The sequence below is a fragment of the Melospiza melodia genome, chromosome 4 (genome assembly GCF_035770615.1).
Source record: "Melospiza melodia melodia isolate bMelMel2 chromosome 4, bMelMel2.pri, whole genome shotgun sequence".
In the NCBI taxonomy this organism is placed as follows: Eukaryota; Metazoa; Chordata; class Aves; order Passeriformes; family Passerellidae; genus Melospiza; species Melospiza melodia.
Window position 1 is genome coordinate 22,314,576 of NC_086197.1, and position 12,450 is coordinate 22,327,025.

Consider the following 12,450-nt stretch of genomic DNA (forward strand, 5'->3'; position numbering starts at 1 on the left):
GCATCTTTACATAGTACTCAGAGCAGGCCCTGCATTCAGAGAAAGACGCATGACAAATACAACATTTGGTATATACTTAAAACAGAGTCCATTTGTTGTGCTATGTGTGGATGCAAGCTTTTTTCCAGTACGCTCTGGCTTAATATTCTTCCCAGATCTTTCTCACCTGATGTTTCAGTCAACTGGATGCTAGAGGCCGTTAAAAAACGTCAGTTCTTTTATTTAGTATAATCTTCCTATATCCAAAGTAGACAGTATGAACAGAACATTGGTTCTCTTCCAGTGCTATTGAATGATTGAGTGCGAAAGTCTCTTTTGCCTATTTTCTCTTTTTAATTTTTTTCTTAAGGTCCTGCTTTCCAGTGTGTTTTCCCATTCGTGCGTGTAGTTTTCCCATCCTGTCAGCACTGCCAGTCACTCAGCTGCTGAGCTCCTGCCTGCTCGCTGCACTTTCTGTCACACAGGTGTGGAGAGATTTCTGATCTGACTTACAAATCCTGTGCTGCCCCTGGCAGCTGGCTGGCTGTCATGCTGCTGCAGGCTGTTTCAAACAGCTGCTCTTTCCAAGAGCACCTCCAGCTTAACTTTCCCCCTTTAGTTTTCATCCTTTCCACACCAAAAGGCACTGGCAATGGAACCATGCAGAAACAATGACTGTACCATTAAACTATTTTAGATCCTTGCTCACTGAGAAATTACCTGCATGTCCTAGTTTATCACTCAGTCATATTCAACTGTGCATTTACTGTTCAAGCAATATATCCATATGACTTCTAGATTACCTACCAGCTGATGTTTCCTAGTTCATCTTGGCTATGATTTTTTTAGTGTTGTTATGTTTTCTGTTTTCTTTTTAAAATATTTATGCCTGTACTGATCAGTATTCTTAAATCTGGTACCTGTTGAAGGACAGCTTCTGCACAATACTCTTGGAATTCAATTCCAGATTTTGGCAAAATCTGGACATCTGCTCTTGTTCCTGAGTGTTGGGAGACTTTCTTTGAGTTTCAATTAGCTCCTGACCTATTGTATCTTCACAACTGTTGCTTTTCTAGTGCATTCAATCTCAGCTGAAGCAAAGCAACAATAGGTATTGATTACTCAACAAAATTTGGTTTTCTTGCTGAATTAAAACTAATTCAAAGTCCCAGAAAATTTTGAAACAAAAGATTTTTCTTTTGGAAGGCAAGCGAGCTAAAAAAATAAAATAGAATGTGCAGAGACTTGGTCCCATTTTGCTGAGTGAAAGTATGATACGAATCTGAATTGGTCCCTAGGAACTCAATACAGGACTGCAATCAACTTTACTTGGCTGTATTTAACTCTGCAACTTGGTATATACTGAAAATCTATCTTGATTTCATGTCACATAACATTTTCTCACATCCTGGTTTCTGTCTGGACTCCTCTGAGCAATAGAACTGCAGCTGCTCTCATGGATGGGATCTCTCCTGCAGTTCAGACACAGTCTTTGACAATTCTATAATATTTACACTTCCATTTTCTTACATATAAATGGAAGATTGCAGCCTCAGGTTTCAGATGCATTTAAAATTTTTGTAAGCCAAAAGTAGCATGCCTTTGTCTCCATCCTAAGCATTTAAGCTGACATTTACTGGAGGTCCTAAGTTAAAAGCTAAGGGGAAAAAAATCAACAAAATAGTACAGAGAATTTTGATACTTAAAATTCTGCTTTTGCCGTTTTATTTGGACAGGCTTAGTTTAATCTGATAGTGTTTAGTCCTTAGAGGGCAGCTACAAAGAGGGTGGAGGCTCTCTTTTTGCAAGGAGCCACAGGGAGAAAAGATAAAGAGCAATGGTTGCAAGTTGCACTGACCAAGGTTTTATCGATCTTATGACTGAAGAAATACAACTTTTACAATGAGAATGACCATTCAGTGAAACAGCCCCCCCAGGCACATAGTGGAGTCACCATCTCTGCTGATGGCTGGTTTTCAGGATGTGACCAGACAGGGCACTATTTTCATCCAGGCTCCCTTTTCCACAGAAGGCTGGAGTTCCTTTCCAACCTGGGCTGTTCTAGGATCCTGTGAGACTGCTTACTATCACATCTAGCCCTAAAATTTCACCTAAAACTGATTTTGTGATTCTATGATGATTCCTGCTTCCCCTTACAGCTGAACCTAAGTCAGGTTACACTTAAACTGGTTTTACACCAGTTTCATTTTACTAGTCCCAATCATCAGTCATTTGTATACGAAAGGAGGGAGATCAGGTCTAACAGAAATTACTTTTTACTCATACCAGTTAGTTTCACTTGTTGCATCTTCCTTCCAGACAAACTAAAACCTCTTTCTATTCCAGAGGAATAGAGAAAGAAAATGCAAGGTACCCTTCACACAGGCTGCTGGAGCAAAGAGCCCTGGAAATGAAAGTACGGCAATTTTTGTGGGTTATACAAAGTTTTAAAAAGTTATACATTTCTAACAGGGCACAGTGAGATTTCAAATAGCTTTTCTATATCTATATCTCCTATAATATGTGAAAGATAATAAATTAAATGTTTTATTCTAAATGTATCATGGGAACATGTAAAGAGACAAGTTTCAATTACACTTATGTCATAACGTGTGCAGTTTTAGGAAAAGGCTTCCAAGATCACACTAAGTTTGTCCAGATAAAACTGCTGCTGTCTAAAATGCTTTCTTATTATTTTATCTATGAACTGATTTCCTTTATAAAATTTTCTTTACACACATTCCTTTACATTCATATTAGGATTCCAATTAAAATAAGATAAATAGGATTGTTCTGTGAATGGGACACCTGCACTCAGGGTAGCCATGGTGAAGCATGTTCAGGTGGAGTAATTTAACTAGTTACATCATCATGGAAGAGCTTTCATAGTTGGGATGAGAAAGTAGTACTTCATAAAGTCTGGAACAGTACTGGCAACACTTAATTTTTTAAAGTCACCCTTCCACATGAATTTAAATACGAAGAGATGATTGTGCTTTCTGTAGAAAAAACACCTCTGTCCTCTAAAATGCTTTGCAGAAATTCTGAGTCACAATAACCTTCTTGTCCACAGTCCCACAAGGGATCAGCACCAGAGATGGGAATAAAGAATCCCAACTGTAACACCTCCTTCAGTGACTCGGCACAGCGCTTCCTCCCAGGGAGTCCTTACACATTATTCTACCACTACAAAATTGCACTGAACTAAGAAAAAACATGAAGAATAAAAATAAATAATGGAAAATAGGAAGGAAAAAAATTGAACAAAGATGGCTTTGTAATCCTCAGAAGAAACTCAGTAGTTTGATGACCAATGGACTCCTATGCTACTACTGCAAAATTAACAAGGGTTTAACACATAATCAAGTTTAACAAGTTCCTGTGTATCAGCAAAAGCATGATAAACCATCCCAGAGGCTTGCTTAGCAAGTGCGAGACAACACAGCTTAGTGCATTTCCTTTTCCTATGGGTCTAAACCTACACTTTTAGTACAGAAAGAGACAAGCTGGTTTTGAGAATCTTGTTAAGTTGTGGTAGCTTGACTTTATGTCAAGTTCCCTAACTCTGCTAAGGCTAATGGGATAGGGGGAGATGAAAAAGGATTTCCCTGCTAAGCAGTGTTTTAACAGACTTGAAAGTGACAGTGATAACTGTGTAAAAAGCTTTTTCACCACTTGATGAGACCACCATGATTTCAGCCTTCCATAGCCTGGTACTTCTCCACCTCTTCTCATCTCCACATGTAATTGCCACTCCTAATTCACCTGCCTTTTCAGCCTACCTGGTGCTTGCTATATAAAACCATTGCAGTAAATGATGAGCAGACATAAGACACAGTTATTAATATAACTATGCCAGATGTAGACATCCAAGAGCTGGAATCTAAAGGGGCTGAAGTATTCCTAGCCATGGAGCTCCTGAAGAATGTTGCTTCTAGGCAAAAACCCTTTGTGCTTTAGGAGACTTGCCCTTAGGGGTGGGGCTCAGCTGGGAATTTGGGCTGGTGAGGCAGTTTGCAGCCAGGGCTCCTGCCCACAACACCTTATGTAGTTGTAACACAAATGGGATGTGCCCAAGCCTTCGCTGTGAGCTTCAGTGGAGATACAGGCACTCTGTCTATTTTGTCTGTCTACCTACAGGCACAAGTCTACTTTAATACTTTTTAAGCCCAATTTAGATTTTTCACCAGCTTTCCTAAATTAGGACTTTAAGGATCTGCCCCAAGGCTTTGTTGAATTAGGGCTTTTGGTTTATCATCAAATTCACTTAAAACGTGCTGTAACCCACTAACCTGACTCGGTCACAGCTAGTGTACAATAGAGATCTCTACATTTATTAAACACATGCTCCCTCTGGAGCTGGAGATGATACAGTCAGTAACAGCTGTTTCATTCAGGTTGCTCTTTAAGTCATGAGGAAACACACACAACCTTGTCTCTGGTATGATTCCCAGTGTTCATACCCACTCATGCAATTAAGATATACAAAGATAAACAACTGATAAGTTCTCCGTAAGTTCTACAATCTATTCTCCCTACCATTCTCTCTCCCTGTTCTTGCCATCATTATTGTGAGTAAACTAGCACTGAAATCTGACTCAGCAAAGCAAAATTCAGTTTTATGCGAAAACAAATGAGGTAAGTAGTACTGGGCATAGCATCCTCCCAAAAGACACTGGGACTAAACATAAGAAATCAGTAGGCCTGTAATGAAGACAGTGAAACAATGCAAATGCTGGGACACCAGAGTTTGCTCTGACTTTAATGTCAGCTTGGCCTCCCACTAGTATAAAATTATTATTTCTCTGTGGATCATTAATCCTTTTTGTCTACAAGAGATAATAACACTTCTGGATGACAAGCCAACGTGTCATTTGAGAAATAAGAACATAAATCCGCATCATGAGCTGCAATATGCTTACAACTTGTGGGTAGGAGCACAGTGACACAAAACACCCCAAAAACACTGGGACAAGCACAGAGCATCTCTGGAAGCAGAGAAAATTCACAGAGCAGCAGATCCTCCTAAAACAATTTTAAGGAGGATCTCTCTTATTGGAAGACACCATTCTTTTGCCTGCTAAGTGCAAAAAGGGATGTATTCCTTCCTCTGCTTAACTCTCAACATCCAAAGCCCTTTTTAAACTCTAAAACCATCCCATGACTTGAATGTGCTGGTGAGCTCCAAGCATGTGATCAGTACCAGCTCTGCTGGTACCTGAGACGGGTGAGCTGGGCCTGCAGACAAGGCATCCTTAGGCTTTGTGCTGCTCCCCTGCTTCTGAACACATCCCAACTCAAATCATCTCCTAAGCACCTTGCAATGCTTCTGCCTTTTTTCCCAAGGCATTTGAAAACAGGAGGGGAAAGGTGGCAGCAAACCGCATGAAGACCCTTGTGGCCGATGGTTTGAGACTAGCTGAGTGTTTGGAGAGACTTTAGGTAATGTTCAGGACACCAACACTCTGTGACTGCACATGCATTTTACAGAGATAGAAATGCACCCACTCTGCAATGAATGGATCTTATTATGCACAAAGTCTACAAACTCGCTAAAGGGCTTTGGCAAGTCAGTTCCTTCGTGTTTGGATTGCAGTGCTGGCTGCATGGGGTGCCTTTGTCCACTCCAGCCCTGTTTACCAACAGAGGCACAGTCACAATATAGCCCTGGCACCATTCTGGATAAATACATTGATGTGTATTTTTGTGTTCCAACAGTTTCTGTAGCAGCGCTTACAAGTGAGAGCTACGAAAGCAAGTAAACACAAATATTAAAAAAGCCATTTGCTTTCTCACCATGCATGTTTACTGTTTGCAGTTCAGGCACCTCTGGCAAGTGAGAGAGATCATTTCATCTCAGTTCCTTCCTCTAGCATACCCACCTGATGTATTTCTGTTAGGGGATCATGACACTGCAGTGTAATATTTGCTGTTATTGTAAACTGACACTTTTGAAGAGCTGCAAACTATTTGTTCATAACACACTGCAATTCCCACTTGTCTATTTGGTAGTTTGCTTGGTTTTTTTTCAGATCTAAAACAATTTTAAGATATTGCTTCAAATTAAACATCCATATCTTATATGACATTTTCTTTGTAGACAAGTTAACACAAATATATTTGCCATGCATATTTATTATATGCCCACAGCAGTCAGTAATCAAATCCACTCCCCTAGTCTTTCTGACAAACTAGTAATCCTCATTGCCATAAAAGCACACCCTTTTCCTGCCATGAAACTATTCCTTAGAATAAACTTTTGCCTTTGGAGTCTCATTTTTCATTTATTTCATTAGTTTCCATCTCAGATAACTAGATTCTTTTTTTATTACAGCTGGGAATTTTTATAATGTGCAAATTGAAATAATGGTTGTAGCGCAGTACTCTGCAAGTGCTTTTCATTAAGCCTCCAGCAACTATTCCTTGCTCTGTTGGATATCTCTGTGTCAGGGTTACTTTATGGTGGACAGAAATCTGGACAATTTAGGTTTAAAGAATGACAAAAAAACCTATTAGATAACAACCTCAAACATGCACTGGTTCTTTTAGCTTAATTGCATATTCTTATCATAATCAAATACTTAAAACTTAATAATCATGCTAAAAACTGGACCTGTCCATAGTTATATATATTCCACAGTTATATATATTCCATAGTTCCATGATTCTGAAAGTCAAAATCACTACTTGTCATTACAATTCTGTTTAAGCAGACACACAGTGCCAGAAACACATCTACATTTCTGAGATGCTACGTTGTAGCAAAACAACGTTTTGCTTTCTTATCAACAGAATGACTAAACTCATACTCTGTATTCAAGCATGATTTTCTGGTTAGTATTAGTCTCTTAAGATAGCTCAGAAGCATTTGTGTGGCCTTTTGAAATTTACAGCACTCTTGATCACCAGTCTCATCTTGTTACTTTGTCATTCTGTATTGCTTATTGGTAAATGAGTTTGCTAGCATATCTTCCCACTGCTTCCAGGGTCACAGAAGCCTGAATGAACACTGAGAGAATCCACTTAATTGCAAGGATTTATGACTATGTTGTTTTCTTTTCTCCCTTTCCACTCAAACTTGTCTTCCATGTCTGACATCCATAGAAAAGGGAAAGCTGCTTATTCTAGTCCAAAACAGCAGCAGACAAGGATCACAGTTCTTTAGGGATTCCTTGTTTCTACTGCTAGTGCATAGGCAACAGAGAAACCGATTTTTAATCCACCCAAGGTCAGGGTACTGAACCACAGAAAAATCCAGTGCCAATATAGTATCAGCCACGATCAGTCTGCAATGAAATAATGAGCTACACAACTGGCAAAAAACCCCACAAGCTGTGTAACTTACAGAAGTAACAAGCTGCTTGTTTGGATTTGAGATACCATGCTTTCTAAGGTGAAACACAGGCGCACCATTATCCACCAAATAAACAGATTTTTAAGTTCTGGAAACTCAGAACCAGAAAGTTACTATTTGAAAATCTGTCTCTGCCTACACAAAGAGTCTGCTGTGTGAACCAAGTATAATTTGTGTGTCAAACCAAAGCCTGTCTCTTTGTCTTATTTATGGCTCTGCTACAAGTTTGGCTAGCAGAGGAATCAATCAAATCCAACCAACCAGTAAAATGATTTTGGGAACTGTGGAGGTTTAAAAACAAAAAACCCAACAATCTCCAAACTATTTCAGCTTTTCTGACAGAGCATGGTTATTCTAAACAGCACATTTTACCCACTGAAAACTTACCAATGGAGCGATGAATGCAGGTGTGCTGGTTATCACTCAGAAAAAAGCCCTCCTTGCACTGACATTCGTAGCTGCCCATAGTATTCACACAAATCTGCTGGCACCCTCCATTGTTATCCAGACACTCATCAACATCTAGAAGACAGAAGGAAAAAGAAATTCAGGGTAATGCACAGATTCAGAATACAAATCTAGAAGAGTGAGGAACACACAAAAAGGCATGCTGTAAATTAAGCTAATGAAGATTACTCAAATTAGTTAATCCAAATTAATCCCTCTAATTGTTTTTTCTGTATCCTACAGTTGAAGTTGACATGAAAAAAAACCAAAACAAAACCCCAAACAGTGGGGAGAGGAATCTCCCTAAGTCTTCATGTATTCTGAGCTGCAAATTGATTTCCAGAGCACAATGAACATGAATAACCTAAAAAGGCTGTGACGCCCATCTGCCAAGTGTGCTGTTGCACTCTGTCATTCCCACTCCACTTGGAAAGACATACTTCAGGTCTACAGTAACTTCTAGCAGGGATAGCAGGCAAACACAAAGGGCATTACTGGGTGAAAAGAGTCTTAATAGAGTTCTGGTCTTGAACAGAACAGCATGTTTCAATTACTGGAGTCATAACCCCCTACTTTGTCAGTTTGTTTAATGTTGTTTAGTGAAAAGAAGGCTTCTTAAATCTAAATGTTCCATGTCTATATTGTCATTTTAATAAGCAAATATATAAAACCACAAAGGCAGCATTAGCTACTGGCTGTTTGAGGGCCTATGCTCCATCACTTCTCTTTGGCGTAACTGTTTTTAAGCTGTAGTGTTTAACAGACACCTATGTATCAGCACTGCCACTACTAGGTATCTGACCCACATTCAACTTTCCAATTTTCCTGTTTTGCTCATGAAAATGAGTCATGTCTATTTTTTGGGGTTTTTTTGCCACCTGAAAATTCCGTGCTTTCCTTTTTTATGAAGACCCTTCAGCCAGTTAAGATATTTCACAGTATGTGCCAACATGTCAGCAATGGAGTTGGTGTGTGTTTTGCTTTCATTTTATTTTTGGAAGGGGCAAAAAAACCACAACAAAGCTAAATTATCCACAACACTCCAAACCTCAGAAAAGCTGGCATAGCTCCTGCAGAAATTAATTCCACCAGGAGTGGCCACAACACAGTAAGGTAAACCCAAGCTGCTCTTGATGGTACTGCTGCAAGCAAGGCCAACTCCAGGCAGCTCTGAATGCAGGGCTGGCCATGAGCTCCAGCAGCTTGCTCAGCTATTGCTGTTTGTGCTGCCTTCATGTGACAGCAGTTGTAGCTCTTTCTCACAGAGAAAAAAGCTCTGGGGTAATTTACAGCAGCACCCAGGGAAACCAGGCAGTCTCATTCTGTCTTGAACTACAATGTAAATGTGTAGACAGTCCTCCTTTTTTTATTTACCAGGAAATGTTAAGTGCTATTGACAAATTTTCTGTATCAAAATCCCCCCTGCCCTCAGTTCTTCCTCTTTTCCAGATGTGAACATTGTCACGACCCAATCAGAGATTTTGGGGGTGTGGAGGAAAGGGGAAATTGAAGACTTTCCTTGCCTACTCATGCACAAGAAGGAAAATAATCTTGGTTATACCCTTCCTCTGTCAGTCAGCAGGCCTTGCTGCCCTATCAGTGCCAACTCAAACTTGCTCCTTCAGAACAGCAGCCTGGAATCTAGATTCTCCTTTTTGGAAAATTAGCTGAGCACTTACTGAAGGAAAGTCTCAGTTGATACATGCACAAACCTCAAATTATGCTACAAAGTATGTGGTCTTCCCAGAGCTCTGTTTATGGTATCACAAAGTAACTCAAACAGTTGCCTTTCAACTCTCATGAATACTCTGAAACGAATGCATTGATTTGTAAACATTTTTTTCCTGCTCTTGATAGCAAATGCTAATCACTTACCATTTCCATAATGAGATCAATTTATCACCAAGCCCTAAATCCATATGCTAGAATAAAATTATTACAATCAAAACTCTTTAAAAGGATTTTCTATGAGGAATTTCTTCCAATTGTGTTCAATTGCTACTCTCAAAATTATTTTAGTACGCATTGATGAAGGACTTGAAGAAAGCAAACAGCTGGGATCTAGGAGTACTCTACACCAAACATATGCCTTGCAATGGATCTTGGCCTGATGGTGCAGGATTTACATGTTCTCAGGTCTCAGTCCTGAGAGTGGGTCAGCCTTTTTGTAGCACTTTGTATTACTGCAGTCTTAAAGGGCAGTATTGCTTACTATTCATCACACCAAGCAATCTATTGGACATGGATGCCTGGAAAATATTTACTGAATTCTTCACTTGGTAAATTTTCTTTCCAATAAAGTCACTTTATGATCAACCTATCATAAAGTTTGTTAATAACGCAGTTGAGAGAACAGCATAAAATAATCTTCTGAAGTTATGCAAGAGAACTCCATTGACTCCAAGAAGCTCAAGCTTTGGTAGATCTGGCAGAGTAATTCCTTAATGTCTCTGAATTTTTTCAAATCTCACAAATGAAACACCTGCCCAAGGACCTATTTATTTTTTTCATTGTCCAATTCTTATTCAGTGCAGCTCAATTTATCCACCTGAAAGTGCAAACATTGGTAGTGCAACACGGATGAGACTGAATTTAGGACCAGATTTTCTAGCAATTAAGTTCCACATAAACACCAAAATAAGTAGTCAGATTTTCAACAAAGCTTTTTTTAGCTCCAGTTTTGCTGACTCTCTACATGTCCAACATGGCTGTTGACTGTTTTGAAAAAAACTGACAGTAGATTCTCAGGAGCTTTAATTGGTGCCAAATTGGTGACAGTTTATACCTGTACCCCAGGGCCTAACTCTGGAGATTTGAAAAAAGTCACTTATGGCATAAAAGTGACTCAAACACCTACTCTAAGCCCCAACTAAACCCATATTAAAAACTTTAAAATTTATTAAGCACAAATACAAAGCTTACTTGGTTTATTACTCTATTCTTAATGAAACAGAATTTTTCTCTTCTTTTGAGCAATAGACAGGTCTTCTTTCATAAACTTTTACACAAAATCAGGTACCACTGATCATTCAGGATTGTCAGGAGACAATAATTCAGATTGTCTCTGAGGATGGCAGCCTCAAGGTAGAAGGAGCAAGCCTCCATTCTTTTAAACTGGTGTATGGAAGGTCAAATCCATTTCCCATCCTCCTTATATGACAAAAGTTTCAGCTTGGTCTCCCCACCTGATAGTGTGCTGGCTCCTAAAGTACATTATCCAGTTCTCATGGGAGAGTTGAGTCCCAAAACCCAACTGATGCAGGAAGATTTCACCAAGTCTTTACAATCCAAACTCACTAAAGAATGTTAAATTATTCTCACCTGAGCTGAGCTCAGATGGTTATTCCACATGGCTCCCACCCTCATCCTCAAAAAGAGGATGAAGAACTAGTAGAGAGTGAATACACATCCTTAAGCCATCCTCTATAATGCTCATCACAAAGAACTGTCCTGTGATTCTGTTTGCCAAAGCCAACTGCTGCTGGAAGCACCTAGAAATAGCTCAGTTTCCACAGCTTTTAGCTGCTCCTTACCAGCACAAATAAACAGCTCCGATCACCACCAGCACAAAAGCAAGAATTGCTGCTGCAGAATTTAGACCAGGGACAAACCTATGTTTGCAGGGAGGGGAGCCCCTGGACTTCAGAGTGGCCAGTCCTCACCAAGAACAAGCAGGACCAGGGCAAGAGCCAGCTCAGGGAAAGGCTGGGAAAGGAGAAGGATCTTTCAACAGAGACAGAGAGATAACGGCTGCATAAATGCATACATATGTAGCTATATCTATATCTCTATATCAGAAGCATTATGCAAATGAATGCAGATTTCAATTTGCATAAGACCTCTAGCTTTTTGGCCCACTGCCTTCATATAATCAAACTCGTGTTCTGTACCTTAGTAAGATGAGATCCTCTGGAGAGTGGTAGTGTGGAACAGTATCAAAGGGTAGGAAATATTACAGTTGATAAAGATGAATGTTTTATGTATTAAATAAACAAATGTTTTCAGTTTCTCATTTAATTTATCTGATGAATTTTTCAAATTAACTTCACTGGTGTTTCACCCTGATCTGGCACAGAGCTTCCTGCAGTGTTTGGCCTAAAGAAGCTCTTTCAGCAGAGTGTCCTGTTTGGATACCATGGAGAAAGGTCTGCTAAGGGTACCTGAAACCAAAACCACGAGCAGGAAGACAAGAAGTGGAAACACTACACAGAGTCAATGCCAGGAACAGTATGTCCACTGTTTTCTTCCTCCCCTGATCTTCTCTTCCTTCCTTCTGACATTTTTATGTCAGCATTTTCATGAACACTTAAGACCCTCAGAAATCTGAGTCTTCAAAATCACCAAAGCATTTGGGAACCATAGTAAAATGTACTTGCTGTTGCACCAAGACTTCCAAAAACAGGATTTTGACTCATGATCTAAGGAGCTGATCCTGCTATTTTTTTTCCTCTAAGCTACTCTCAGAAACTTTTGGAAGATATCTTTAAGATGCCTATTTAACCAGTGCAGAACATCATGACAGAGAGATGAAGAACTGATAGCAATACTGCGGACTTGACACAAATGTTAGCAACAAAACACCACTTGGGATATTTTGCATTTGTAAGGGAAAAGATTAGCAACCATAGGCTTGGAAAATATAAGTGCCTGATTCTGGAATTTTAAAATCA

The 12,450-nt window shown here is 39.5% G+C and overlaps 1 protein-coding gene across 3 annotated transcripts in view; it reads right to left on the minus strand.

Annotated features, from left to right (window-relative positions):
* The window catches only part of SCUBE1 (signal peptide, CUB domain and EGF like domain containing 1), a 190,308-nt gene that overhangs the window by 130,742 nt on the left and 47,116 nt on the right, over positions 1-12,450 (minus strand). For all 3 annotated transcript variants that reach the window (XM_063154261.1, XM_063154262.1, XM_063154260.1), the window contains exon 4: positions 7,721-7,855. In XM_063154261.1, coding sequence (XP_063010331.1) covers positions 7,721-7,855 — 135 coding nt within the window. The remainder of the gene's footprint in view (positions 1-7,720; positions 7,856-12,450) is intronic.